At 34.2% G+C, this 15,470-nt stretch overlaps 1 protein-coding gene across 3 annotated transcripts in view; it reads right to left on the bottom strand.

The window, feature by feature from the left end:
- The window catches only part of PRKG1 (protein kinase cGMP-dependent 1), a 1,130,349-nt gene that overhangs the window by 674,728 nt on the left and 440,151 nt on the right, over positions 1 to 15,470 (bottom strand). For all 3 annotated transcript variants that reach the window (XM_019738600.2, XM_019738591.2, XM_019738608.2), the window contains exon 3: positions 14,251 to 14,364. In XM_019738600.2, coding sequence (XP_019594159.1) covers positions 14,251 to 14,364 — 114 coding nt within the window. The remainder of the gene's footprint in view (positions 1 to 14,250; positions 14,365 to 15,470) is intronic.

Here is a 15,470-nt window from a genome sequence, read left to right as displayed (position 1 = left end):
ATGAACCTAGAGGATATTATGCCAAATGGAGTAAGTCAGACAGACAGTGATAAATACCATATGATTTCACTTATATGTAGAATAAAGAAAAAATAAATAAGTGAACAAACAAAACAGAACAACCTCATAGATAGAGAACATTTTGATCGTTGCCAGATTGGAGGGAGGTTTGGGGGGATGGATGAAAAGGGGGAAGGGATTCAAAAGTACAAATTGAAAGTTACAAAATAGTCATGAGGATGTAAAATATAGTGGAATGTAGTCAATAATATTGTAATAACTATGTATAGCGCCAGGTAGATACTAGACTTATTGGGGTAATCACTTCATAAGTTATATAAATATCTTATCACAATGTAATACACCTGAAATTAGTATAATATTGTACGTCAACTATAATTGAAAAATAAAATATTATTAAAAAAAGAGAATAATATTGTTCGTCAACTATAATTGAAAAATAAAATATTATTAAAAAAAGAGAAATAAAACTGTTCTGGGTAGTTTACCAATGTACTAGTACATTTTGCAAACATTAACAGCTGAGAGTCAGTTTATAGAAAAAGTAATACAACTTTTTACGCACAAATGCCATAAATTTATATGTCTTAAGAGCTCATCTGGAAAAGAAATCTAGTGCCCACTTAACTAATACTCTAAGATGTTAATGCCATGGTTGTAAATAAATCAAGCTTGCCAACATTTAATTTTTAAAATGATTCTGCTGAGCAATTTAAATCAATCAGCATAATTATTCCATAAATTTTAAGCTACCAGTGACTCAACTAAATAAATGTCTAACTCCTAAAACAGAATGCCAGAATGTAATTACAAATACTGGAAAAAACCTAAAATTCAAATGCTCGGAATCTGTGCCATGCCAACCACTAGATAAGCATTAGTGTTGAACATACATATCTGTAGAAAGATACCAATTCTCTCATCGGTACTGTCTATTCCAATTTAATCAGCTCTGCTAACAAAGGGCATGCATCACAGTTTCTAATTCAAAGTATTCATGAAACATGAATACGAAGTATTAATATTCTAATGCAAGTTATTAAGTTGCATGGACCAAGGAGAATATGCACATCAAGAGCAGAAAAGAAACAATCTTTTAATAGCAAAAATTGAACAGAAAAAAATTAGAGGACGAGGAGTGGAAGAAAAGGCACAATAATGTTACCATTCAAGTAAAAAGCTCAAAGAGAAAATGAAAACAAATCCAACCACCTTGACGCAAAATAAAACTTTAAGAGCAACAGAAGCACATACTAACTATAAACAAATGACTAACATTCAGAATTGAACCTGTGCATTAAAAGGTGGAGTAGTGTGATCTTACTTTTTAAAATATTCAGGAGAATAAGACGAAAGTGCAAAATGTTCAAAGTTTTCTTTCTGGGTAGTGGGGCATAAATGATTTTCAAAAAATCTTTACATGTATACATTTTTAAACGTTATTTTTACGATCAAAAAAATATGAAGGCATGTTAAATTAACCAAAGTAAGTGATAGGGGAAAAGTCAGTACAGAAAAATATTTCTGCTGCTTTTATAATTATTTACTATTGTCCGAGGCCTAAGCCATTGTGATTGAGAAACACAAAGCACAAATAGGAGATTCAGAGAATGAGTAAATAAAAGGTTACGTCTTTCATTTAGCTTCTCCCTCTTCTGTCTGTTTTTTTTTTTTTTAATCTAAGACTTTTAAAGTATATTTTGACACCTAATTTTAAAAAGCCCCAAACATCTAGAGCTGATTTCCATTTTTATTAGTGCTAAAACTAGTTTTAGACAAAGGCAGGTAATTCTTTTTAAAAAAAATATATCAATACCAATGCCTTTGTTTTTTTAATGTTTTTTAAATTGGGGAATATTGGGGAACAGTGTGTTTCCCCAGGGCCCATCAGCTCCAAGTCGTTGTCCTTCAATCTATTGTGGAGGGCGCAGCTCACTGGCCCATGTGGGAATCAAACCGGCAACCCAGTTGTTCAGAGCTCATGCTCTAACCAAGTGAGCCATCCGGCCGCCCCAAAGGCAGGTAATTCTTGAGGTCTAAGGTTTCTTCCAACTCAAATTTGAGTTTCAGAAGATGTTTAGCATTTCAAAAACTCCATTTTGAATATTTTGATAATCTTAAAATTTCATGTATTACATTTTGTGTTGCACATAGTTTGGGCCACTTCACATTGGTGAGAATCTCATTTCCTATTTTCTTAGCAGCTCACTATGCTTCATGTTATACTCAAGCTTCATGGATAACTTTGATTGTCTGTATGTCCGTAGTAAATTCCATTTAAATGGCTAGATTTCTGCGTCATAATACTAAATGGCAGAGAAAGGCAATGAATATGAACAATTTCCATAACATGGGATAACTGTAATTTTTTGGGAAACCAGGAAATGCTAAATTCAAACTATAGATAAAAGCCAAAGCTTTGGCCAAGGGATTGGAGCTTGATTCTGTTGGAGACCAGAATTTTAATCATTCTTATGAGAACTGTGGCCATTAGCAGCATCTTTACCAGATGGTAAGTACAGACGTGGTAAACATAGATTAGTGTTCTTTCCTAAGGCAATCAAAGGAGACAAATGCATTGGGTACCAGAAGTCTTGAATTTCCAGGCTGCATCTTAAGATAAAAACTATAGGTGTCATTTGTCTAAAATATTACTTTTGAAAGTAATTGACATTTTATCAAATATATGGTGATGGAAGGAGAACTGACTCTGCGTGGTGAAAAAGAAAGGGAGGGGAGGGGAGGGGAGGGAAGGAGGAAGGGGAGGGAAGGGAAGGGAAGGGAAAGGAAGGGAAGAAGGAAGGAAGGAAGGAAGGAAGGAAGGAAGGAAGGAAGGAAGGAAGGAAGGAAGGAAAGAAAGAAAGAAAGAAAGAAAGAAAGAAAGAAAGAAAGAAAGAAAGAAAGAAAGAAAGAAAGAGGAGTTGACATTTTAAAAGCATGTCCAATAACCATCTATTAGTTTTCCCAAGGTCTTGATACACTAGGCCCCTATTCAGGTTGTGAATACACCTACAAATAGACTTCTCATGGAGGTTCTGAGAATTCTGCCCAAGAGGGAAGTGATGATAACAGAATTTCAGCCAACACAGATAAATATTCTTCACTTTTTCACAGTCCAAAGTCGTGCCTCCAAGCAGAAGAATTGCATTGGAATGCCCAGCCTGTGTGATCTAATCACTCTCCCCTATCTCCTTACCCGTAGTTTGTTTTTGATGTTAGCATTTCTCGTACCAGTTTATTCAAAGGACACATCTGAACCACTTTATTGGGTAATGACTGTTGTGAAAGGAGGAGTGTCTGAGGACCTGGGATGCCTCCAGGAACTTCCACCTCTGAGACATGGCCCATTCCCTTTCCTACACTTCTCTACCTGTGGGTTTCAAACTACGCTCTGGGTTCTTTAAGGTCGTTTCTCAGGTTCTGCAAATAATGAAGGTCCTAACAACCTACAGAATTCTTTCATGCTTTAATAGTTTTAGTTGTGATGATAACAACAGCTGTAACAGAACAACCTTTGCTTAATGCATCACATGCTGGTTTGTGCAGTAACCCTTTCACAGATATTTCCTTTTCTAAAATTTGTCACAGTTACAAGGCAGGTTCTTATCATTTTAAGAATAAAAGAAATGAGGCCCGGGAACATTAAATTATTTTCCCAAGGGTGCAAAGCTAAGCAAGTAGCATAGAATCTCAACCCAGGCAATATGATTCCAGATTCTATACTCAGGACTGTTCTACTTTTCAATTTTGACACAGGTTAATTTCTGTCTCCTCCAGAAAGTCTGTCCATTGCAGTCAAATGAGCTCCCTCTCCTTCAAAATTTCTCTGTTTCTCTAAGTCTCTCATTCGCCAAGAATTTCTTATAGTTTTTCTATATTTATCCTGTCTCTCCAACTAGACTATAAATATCTTAATTGCAGGGATATGCCCTCTCTTGCTGATGCTCTCCAGGGTGTTTAGCAGAGCCTCACAAGAATCTGGTATAAGCCTAAGAAATTCTTCATGAATGACAGGACAGATCTGAAGTTAGATCTTCACCTGTCAACTGCCAGAAACCGAGGTTGAGATGATATAGTTCAGAGTCTTACTGGAAACTGTCAAAGAGATAGTTTATCAATCCAGATGTGGGTCCTTACGGAAGTTTCTTACGCCCTCTACAGCTCAGTTGCCACCCATACAATGGTGTTATTATTGAAATGTGCAGGACCATTGTGAGGGTTGGAGTTACTACACATAGCCAAGTGCAAGTACCTAAAGGTAGTTTACAAAGAACAACCTGATGGTTGCCGGATGGGAGGGGGATTGTGGCAGGCAGAGTGAAAAAGTGAAAGGATTAAGAAGCACAAATTGGCAGTTACAAAAGAGTCATGGGGATGTAAAGTACAGCATAGGGAATATGCATATGGTCAAAAATATTTTAATAACTATGTATGGTGTCAGGTGGGTACTAGACTTATTGGGGGTATCACTTCAGAAGTTATATAAAGGTCTAACCACTATGCAATATACCTGAAACTAATATAATATTGTATGTCAACTATAATTAAAAAAGAAAGAAAGAAAGAATTACTACTACTAACCTTGGATTCAACTAGAGCAGTGGTTTTCAAACTATGTTACCTGACCTAAATTAAAAAAAGAAAAAATTGCCATAGAGGGCTTAATCCAGGGGGGACGAGTAAGAAGGAATGAAGAGTGAGAAACACCAGGTGGGGCTCCTGGGGTCTGCTCCCCAACTCTGTAACCAGAAAGGTCTGTGCTTACAAATGTCATACATAGAAGCACTCCATGGGATTTTTCTTTGGAAATAAAACAAAAAGAATTCAGTTATAAATATAGTCTGAACAATACTGTTTGATCCCACTCAGGAAACTTCAACAACAATGTTTCCAAATCAATAAAGTTGCTCTATTACACATGGGAGGAATTATGATGGTGTCAAGTGTGACTCATTAGTAAGGCAGATTGTCCTTTAGAGAAAACAAGTAGTAAAGAACACTTAGCCACAGAAAACACTGTTCAGCTTCCTGAGCTCATCTCATTTCTTGACCCTGTTCTTCCTGCCTTTTTGGGAAGTCTTTACTGACTTCTATGACCTACTATCACATTCACAGTGAAAATTAAATTCTTCAAGACCCCTGCCGAAATTTGCTGGCACACTTCCTCACCTAAATCCTTTACCACTCCAGGTCTCAGACCTCTACATGTGTCAATTCCAAGGAACTTCCCCATTTCTTTTTTAATGACTAAGATATATGGGTAACTTTTAGTCTTCTAATTATCAGATGCTAAGAGATATGCAATCCATCTAGGACCGCCTGGACCCTCACTATGAATTAAATAAATGAGCAGCTACACCAGCTATAAGGACCTTGACCATTACTGGTCCAATGAGTTTGATCTATCAATGAAAAGCATTGCATTTATTCAGACATCGCCAACTCAGCTGTTCTCTTAAAAATGTCCTCCGCGCTTGTTTTCACCTAATCTAAACTATACTCACAATTATGAAAATGAACAACAAAAATTGAATGCCACTTCTTTCTGTTTTCCTACCAATATCTTAGCCATCAAATTCAATAAATCTAAAGGTTATTCTGGTTAACAACATAGCCCAGCAGCCCATGATTTTTTAGATTTTTCCCTTCCCCCTCAACCTGTTCTTTTAATTTTACTTCTTACTAATCCTCAAAAAAATATGTTCACAAGCTACACAATGCTGGTACTCTTCCACTAGTGGTGTTTCACTCCTTAAAAGAAAAATGCAATTTTTCTCAAAGATCTCTTATCAACAGCAACAAAATAACTTAGAAAAAAACCTACAATGATACCAAGAGTAATACTAATTATATTGACTGTAATTTTCTTTTTAAATTTTTCAATATAGACAGTTCAATGCGTGGGAGAGTGTGCTATGTGGAGGTTAATACAAATTAAGTGTCTCTACGATGTAGGGTCAGTGGTTCTCGAACTTAAGATACATCCGAATCACCTGGAGAACCTTTTCTTCCCCCACAGTGACATAACCCCAAAGTTTTAAATCAATACATAGAGGATGACAGAGATTTTGCACTTTTAACAAGTGCCTAGGTAATGCTGATACTGCTGTTCCAGGGACCACACTTTGATAAACATGGTAGCAAACATTTGATGTTCCCTAATCTACACTTTACACTTCAGTAGTCGGCATACATGGACCTTACTCAGGAATCTATACATGTTGGGGGTGAGGGGGAAGGATGCTAATAGCAGGTGCTTCAAATACTGCTATTAGGTTGGTGCAAACGTAATTGCAGTTTTTGCAATTAGTTTTAACCTTTTAACCGCAATCACTTTTGCACCAACCTAATACATAAATGTGCATCAGAGGGTTTGTAAGTGAACTAGCATTAATGGACTCCATGATCTCAGTCTCCATTTTCTCATCTGGAAAATCAGAGACAACACCTCTCTCACTAGATTGGGATATTTTAGGATCACTGTAAATAATGCATGGACAGCAGGTTGTAAATTATCAATCATTGTTATCACGATTACTTCGACATTTACCCAGTCAACAAAGGACATCCCATAAGAAGAGAAGGCTCCTCAGATTCACCAATGAGTTGCTGACATTATTTTTCCTCTAGTCTGAGGACATTCAAGGGGAAAACAAAGGCAAACACACTGTCATGACTCATTTTTTTCTTTTATTTTTATGTATTTGTTCTGTAATAAAAAAATAACATAAGTACTATTAAAATTTCCTTCCTTGTTCTTCATTCAATGTTTTTGCATTATTGTTTACATTTTTATAAGACCTACTTTAAAGAAATTCATTGACAAATAGGTTTTATAAAAGAAATGTAGACATGTGTAGCAACTTGGCAATATCTCAAATATTGAACCATAAAATTTCATTGCATGAAACATTCATAAGTGTTTCAGTGCATTGCAAAAACTAGATCCTGCAATTGGTTCTGATTGCTTATATGTCTCTCAGGGTTTAAACTTATGACCCTCTCTTTATTGTGTTATAGAATTCATCCTTTTGTAACAGATATACTTATTGTGGGTCCATGCGTTGTAATTTTAAAAAAAATTTTAATGTGTAAATTTTTGTGAAAATAGAGTCTTTTAGTCCATAGAAGTAGTCCTATAGATGCACTTGTCTTTAAAACCAAAATGAACGACTGAAGACAAAATTTAAAATGGCAGCAGCATTGCACAGTTGTGTCAAACTCAGGGCCCTCCCTCTAACTAGCGATGTGACATGTGACCAATCACTTAACCACTCTAGGTCTCAGCTGCTTCAGCAGTAAAATGGGAGAACACCACCACCTATCCAAAAGCTCTGAGCCCATTGCATCACTCATAGCTTTCAAATGTTATCTGCTCTTATAATCATTGTTACTCTTGAGCATTCCTTAGGAATCATTCACAACCCATGGACGGGAAAGTTTCCTTTAAAAAAACATTGCAGAATATACAGTATTGACCTATGTTACTGCTCTACTTTTTATTCTCTCAATCATCTGAATAAATACAAACATTACCTCTTTGTAAATTATTAAACGAATGAAAAAAGATTCAGTGTATCAATAACTGACACAAGCTTTTACCTTGGGTGGGAGCTTTTTATGATGTAGGTCTTCATGGGAAAATTGCTAATTCTGTTGGATTAAAGAAAATGCTAAAAAGTCAGCCTCCCTTGTCTATTGTTTAGATTTACTATTAAATTACCTCTGATCCTTAAAATAATAATAATATCCTATCAGTTAAAGCCTGAGCATTCTCTAGGAATACTCAAGGTACTCAACGATTAAGTAATTTAAAAAGGGAGGGAGAGAAAGTAATTTATCTAACCTTAAGAAGGAATTAAGTGCTATTGCCTTCCCTTGACTGCAAGAGGGTTTTTTTTTTCCCCTCAAGAAGCACTATTAACATATGCCTGTCTACTAGACCTAGTCAATATTGGGTCAAAATCTTTTTTTGGAAGCAGTTAAATATAAATCATAAATAAATTCTGACTGTAACAGTTTCCATCAAGATTAGAAAATAAAAAACAAACAAAAACTTTCAACCTATAAAAGAAATTTGGAGTTTAATAACTGTTTTGTTCTTCTCTGAAATTCACTTTTAATTCACTTAAACAATAAAAGAATGAGATTGAAGAATAGCTTCTGTACATCCATTTGTTCATGTTAATCTGTTATGTGGCCACATTGGCACCTAGTGAAGTGACTCCTTTATTAAACAAATTTATTTCTCAGGAATTACATAATTAGATTTATGATACTAATTTCACAGTATTTTTGAATAGACAAATGTGATAAAAAAATTTACTAAGAATGTTGTCTAATTAGCTCACTAAACAAGATGCTACCATAATACACTGTTTGCTTCATTGTCCAGGATGATGACAATCCTTGAAGTTACTGTACTTTTTTTTCTGTAATGAGGGTCATGTTTCTGTTGTCATCAGCCTAAATTTATTTTGTGTTTTCTGTCCTTTCTTTCAGGATTCTTGGTAGAAAGCATGCACGTTAGGCTGGGAGAAAGCATGAATCTTTTTAATTTGCCTCTTGGAAGGCAGAACGGAGACTTCCTCATTAGCATAGTTATCTCTTCTGCTTTTGTGCTGTGGTACAGGGAGCATGACAGTGTGTTGTCGCTCCTGCTCATTAAAACCCCAGGTAATAACTGCATACACGACAATTGTTTGTATTGGCAGACAATGATGCTTCATTTTCACATGTGGAAATACCTTTATCATAAATATGATGCTTAATGCAACTCTATAATGATATTTCCTAAAAAGCGTCTAATTGCTTATTTCTTGTTTCAGTCACTTAAGGAATTTTCAAGGTTTACAGCCACTATAACAACTTTGTCTATTATTTATTTTCATTAACAATGAAACGGACATTCATTTCTTTTGTTCCTTTACCAATAAAAAGCACTGGATGTTGACCCACTGTATGTAAGGTATAGATATTACATTTATAGCACATAGAAGTATTTGAGTTAGAAATTTTAGTCAAATCTCCTTTTCCCCCCATTTATCTTTTTTAGGTTTTCACAGTTGGCAGATTTTTCTGAGCCAGGTTGAATAATGTAACGTATGAAACAGAGCTACAAGGAAATGTATAAGCCATCTCACTGTACAGACCCAGATTTATTTTAAAAACAAACAGAAAAATCAAAACCTAATTTTAACCTTGTTCTTAACATGTCTATGACACATTGAAGTATATTAGTTAATTTTCGAAACCACACAAATATTCTAGGAAAGACTAAACATGGAAACTTGAAAGTATTCAAACAAAGGCAGAAAAATATTTTTACCAGATATTATTAAAGCATTCATTTTATCAGATTTCTCGTAGAATGTTTAGGCTTTTCTGTGTTAGTACTGAAGTATTTTAATACTGTGGGATATTTAAATACTGGGTAGAAATAATCTAAGCAGAAATAATTACTCAGATATTTTTTCCAAGAAAATTCACACCCATTCTTTGCAGATAACTTTCTTTATAGACATTCTTTGCAGATAACTTTCTATGGTGATCACCTGGTATGGAGATGCTTTCCTACAAAGAGAGAGAGACCTTTATTCTTGTATTTTTACTGAAGTTTTTTTGAATGGGACTGTTAGAATGACATACTGCTGAAGGTTTGGGGTATTGTGAGCTGGAAAACTCAAAGTAAGAGAAACAGGCTTCAGTTTAGTATTTTAAGGTAAAAATGTCAATTTATGCACAACTGAAGTTGGAGCAGAATCGTAATTCAGACCTCAAAAAAAAAAAAAAAAATCCCTATGTAGTTGTGAGAACTGGTTGTGGGAAATTCAGGAAAACAAGACAATAGAACAAGTGCCCTTGCAAATTCATACACAGGGTATGTGTCACTGAATCCCTCTCTCACTATAAACTAAATATCTTTTTTTTCTATGTTTAGGTTTCCAGTAACTAACTTTTCCATTTCTGCAATTTTTAAAGAACCTACGGCATAGCGGCAAGGTAAGAAGCCAGGGGAGAGAGTAAATTGATATTGATTTAGCTGTGAGGGTAGTGAAAGTGAAATCACACAACCAGGAGTGACACTTTAGGAAAACACGAAAATGACAAGATTCCAAGTATGGGAATTAAGTAAACAAGGGTTATTTAGTGGACATGTTAGAAATCCCTAGCCCTTGTGGGGTTTGAAAATGGATGGGAAAACTATTTGTTGTCTACAGTATCCCAAAATATTTAGACAAAATGTGAAATTTAAACAACATTGGAGATATTATTTGGTTTGTAGAAATCTAATATAACAACTGTTTTTTTTTTCCTTCCTGTGACATCTGGAGTGTTTGTAATTGGATAGACACAATCAAAGTGGCCATTTTCATATCACAGTTAATAAAGAAAACTTGAGCCGATTTAGGCTATGAATAGCCTCAAGATATTTGTTAGATTTTTGTTTCCAATATCATGTTAATTTTTATATATTTTTTATATCCTCATTCCTCAGGGAAAAATCAATGGTGTTTTATAAGATAGAGGACTACGAATATAGATCTGCCTCATACCATGGATGTTTTCTTTCCATATCACTATAAGTACTATTTTGCCATAAAAAAGGAAAGAAATTTTGCCGTGTGACATCACAGATGAACCTTGAGGGCATTATGCTACATGAAGTAAGTCAGACAGAGAAACACAGACTAAATGATCTCACTTATATATGGAATCTAAAAAAAAAAAAAAAAAAAAAAGTGCTCAAGCACATATATGCAGAGAACAGATTGGTAGTTACCAGAGATAGGGGTGGGTGGGCGAAATGAGTGAAGGTGGTCAAAAGGCACAAACTTCCAGTGATAAAATAAATAAGTCCTGTGGATGTAATGTACAGCATGACAACTATAGTTAATAATACTTTATTGCAAATTTGAAAGTTGCTAAAAGGGTATATTTTAAAACTTATCACACAAAAAACTTTTTTGTAACTCTATATGGTGATGGATGTTAACTGGACATTGCGGTAATTATTTTGCAATGTATACAAATATTTAATCATTATGTTGTACACCTGAAAACTAATACAGAGGGTGCCAAAATATGTATACACATTTTAAGAAAGTAAAAAACTGAATTAAAACTGTAATACTCAATATATATGGATAACAAAAGATGAATACAAGTCACGTTTGATTTCTGCAATTACAAGAGGTGCTAAAAGTGGTTACCATCAGTGTAATTTTAATAGTTTTTTTCCTTTCTTAAAATGTGTATACATTTTTGTTGTGTGTAATGCTACATGTCAATTATACCTCAATTAAAAAGCAAAAAACAAACAAGCAAAAAACCTAGTTTTTGATATCCTAAGTTTAAGAAAACCCATAGGTGTTAGGATCACATTTGTTAGCAAGGGAAGTCACTGGAATTTATTCATGGCCTGATGTAATTTCAAAAAGTGCTCTCCTGAACACGAAATTACATTGAAGAGCTCTTGAATGTCACCTAGGATTTAGTTACAATTATGAGATTAACAATGCATTAAAATGCTAGACAGCTTTCAGGCTGACCTCGAAAGACAAAGAAGGGAATCATCGACATTCTCAATCATGAAAGAAAGTGGGTGATGTTGGGGGAAAGGAAATCAGAAGCCCAGGTAAGTGAGAAAAAAAGAAAGCATGAATACATAAGCTATTGAGTAGGAAAGGCAGTCTTCTCAAATTTAGACTATTACACTCAAGTGGATGAAACCACTCTGGAAGTTATTCCAAACGGTCATCTCTGGCAAATGATAGTTAAGAAGAAATGGACAAGAGTCAACACAATCTTGAATCCTGAGAAATGGACTGGATCTAAAGAGTCAAATTAGGACATTTTAAATCATCACATGTAAAGAATATGAAAGAATTGACTGTAGTTATTTGGTGAAAGTAGCATCCACAATGGAATCTAATTAGAATTATAAAGTGATCAGCCTGAGAGTATCATTTAAACAAATTTAAAATGGTTTTAAGGACTAGTGTCATAAGTAAATATCACTCTGGACAGTATAGGAGACATGACAAAAAGGTCCTGAACAACAAGTAATCATTATTCATGCTGTATAGTTCTTACACAATAGTCAGAAGCAACAGTTGTTAAAATATATTATTCCTTACTCATGCACAAAAACCTCTTCACTTATAAATGCATCGATATATTTGCACACCATCAACCTTGGGCTCTTTTTGAAATACAAACTCCATATCTTAAGTTGGCACTATGAAAAAATGAGCACACACACACACTCATGCACATACAAACACACACACAAACGCATACACGCATAAGACATCTCTGAGTCTGTGTTAAACAAAATGCTTCATCACTCATTTCCATTAACAATGGATGTTTTCACCCCCAAATAGTTAAGGGTATAATTTGCTTTCAACACCTAGTTCCTTTTTGCTCAATTAGTAATATAGTATCTATTTAACTTTACCAAACATGAAGACAATAGAGGCTAATGCGGATTAATACCATTTTATAGGAACTAGGAATTTAAGACAGTTAATTTTAATGAAGCAAAGCAATCATCTTATGACAAACCTTTTGCTGTAAAATTTATCTAAATAGACTATGTATTCTATTTAGAATATTTCTTTAATAGCAATTCAATATTTCAAAAGATTAAGTATTGTTTTGACCTTTATAATTAACCAACTGTTGACCTTTGGAAATTTTGTACTTTTCAGTTAGATTAAATGAGCTGAACTCTTTTTAAAATTTAAAAATTTTAAAACTTTAGAAAAAGTAATATTGCAATTCTGAGAAATCCTGCTCAATCAAAATGTTCTATTCTGGTCCCTTTTTGCCCTAAAGTCAATGTATTTCTCATGAAAATGAAGCATGATCTTAACATCTGTTCACTTAATAGAGTCATGACTACTTTTTGTTCTAGTTAGGGCACTTTTTAAGTGAGTTAAAGTTCTGGCAGGATCTTTTGTGATTCATTGAGCTTCATTATTCTTTGAGTCATGTTATTAAATGATCATATCAAATAAAAACATGGTAGTACCTATTAATCAAAAGAGTTCTATGCTTTCAGAGATCAAGAATCAAGTGCCAAGAAGGACTCATAAGGGCCTCAGCCGCAATTGATGTCATAGTGATTTCAAAGAACAAAAGGTGATTCACCAACAAGACAATTTCTGAGACTCTAGCTAGCCATGTATTATTAAATTCTTTACAACCCAACTTTCAATGCCATACTGACTCTCATTGCCATCCTTCTGAGAGAAAGTATACAAAATAGTCAGTGACATCCAGATGAAACTAATTGATATTAACAATGTGATTTTGCCCGTAGCATTTTTTTTAAATGACACAACCTAATCAAAGTAACTTGTATTTGCCATTATTCACAGGATAGTAGTATCCCAGAAGAACTTTTCAAACATGAAATACACCTCTGCCTAAAGATGCAATGGACCTTCCATTGTTGGCATTTGCATTCATTCACCTCGGTTTGTTATACACGCATTACATCCTGTAGTCAGGAAAGAGTATTTAAAACAATTTCCCTCCCTCTAACTATTGCAGCTGCTTCTACCAAGCAATGAAAGTTGCTAGAGAAATCATATACACACATACATGTAAAGTTAGGGAAACAAGCTGCATTATTTCCCTGATTTAAAATGAGCTCAATCAGTAGAAAAGGAAAATGCTATAATACACAGCTTGATGAGCAGCTGAAGACAAGAATATACTCAGACACAGTTTTAGAATTCAGGATATATGTCACTTGATGTTTGGATGAGACAAAGAAAAATTTTCCTCTTAATTTTTCTAAACCACTGAATGAACAACTAGAATTTAAGAAAGGAATGTAACCCAAAATAGCAGCATGTAAAAATTTCTGAAATATGATCCTGAGGTTTTAAGGGCAGGAAAAAAAATAAAAAAGTTATTGCTCTTGTTTAATGCTAATTTATAAAATTATACCATTTTATAAATTCTAATTTATAAGAATTTGAGGTGAAAAGCGTACTTTTCAAAATGCAGCAATAAAACTTAAGCTATGCAAAACTGACTGCTAACAATCATTCTTTAGTAGGAAAACAAATATATTGACTACATTGCAAAGCAAAAATTAAAATACAGATTAATCAAATTACAAAGATTAAATAAAGAGGCATATTATTCCACATCCCACAGATTTAAGGAAAAAAAGACATGGAAAGTATCTGAAAAATAAAATAGTCTTACTCTTGACGGTCGCTGTCCGGGTACAGTTGTAAAGAATAGCCAACTCCCCAAACACTTTTCCTGGACCCATGGTGCACAACTTCACACCTTCTTTTGTAACTTCAACCTTACCATCTAAAAACGGAAAAAAAAAAGAAGGGAAAACACATTAGTTTAATTATCTCTCAGGCTTCCTTTCCTTTGTTGCATTTTCAATATGAGATGAGGAGTGCTAGGTTCATTTTCAAAATGCAAAGCATTTACCAATGAAAACAAAGTCATCATCAACATGCAGTACAAGAAATGCAATAAAATACAAAATTAAGAAATCCATATCCTTTCTTAATCACAGATAAGATTTAAGATGAGACTGGAAGAAAATACTAGGAAATAAAAGAGACAAAAATGAAAACAGATAAAATTATTCCAAATGTATTATTAGAAAACTATGATAATTCCAATTTCCATGTCATTTTAAATCTGAAAGAAAAACTGAGTAAGTGGGTATGTTTTCTATAGCACACTTTATACTTGAAAATTCTCATTTGAGTTAGTCAGTTATTATGGAAAGAGAGACTAGTTTGACCACTCGGCATTATTTAATTGTAGCTTATGATATCTTTTATTTTTAAACATCTTATCTGACATGAGCAAGATTGTTTTATCTGCTTCCCAGCCCTGCAACATTGACTGTAAGGAAAAACAAACTACAAAGTTTGAGGGCAAAGAAAGAGACATTAGGAGTGTTTATGTTCCACAGAGGACCTGTAAAATGAAATGTTAAAGAAGGAAAAAGCTAAGAAAACACTGTACACTCTATACACATTGTTGCCTGCAAGTAAGGAAAATGCTACTCATGAGGGAAATGGAAAAAAATACATTTTTAAAAATCACAGCTATGTACACTAGAAATTTTATCACCTAACACAACGAGGGGAGACATAAAAAAGCAATACAATCTATTCTAGACTTAATCCTCCCCTTCTGTTATTCCTCCAAGATGCTTATGCACAGTCTACAGAAGAAAAGCCTCATGCTTGTCAAGAGCCAGTGATTGAAGGGAACTAAATGCCACCAAGTGTTTTCCAAACTTCAGGCCTTCATACATTGACTTTACAATTGTTCCTTCATCTGTGTGCTTCCTGTAACATTGAACTTCTAGACTTTTGGCTTTAAATTCACTCTATTCTTTTAAAAACCATTTCAGTTTAGCTCAACAATAATATTTGTAAAATCACAGG

Source organism: Rhinolophus sinicus, linkage group LG07 (genome assembly GCF_036562045.2).
Source record: "Rhinolophus sinicus isolate RSC01 linkage group LG07, ASM3656204v1, whole genome shotgun sequence".
Lineage (NCBI taxonomy): Eukaryota > Metazoa > Chordata > Mammalia > Chiroptera > Rhinolophidae > Rhinolophus > Rhinolophus sinicus.
This window is presented reverse-complemented; position numbering and strand designations above follow the sequence as displayed.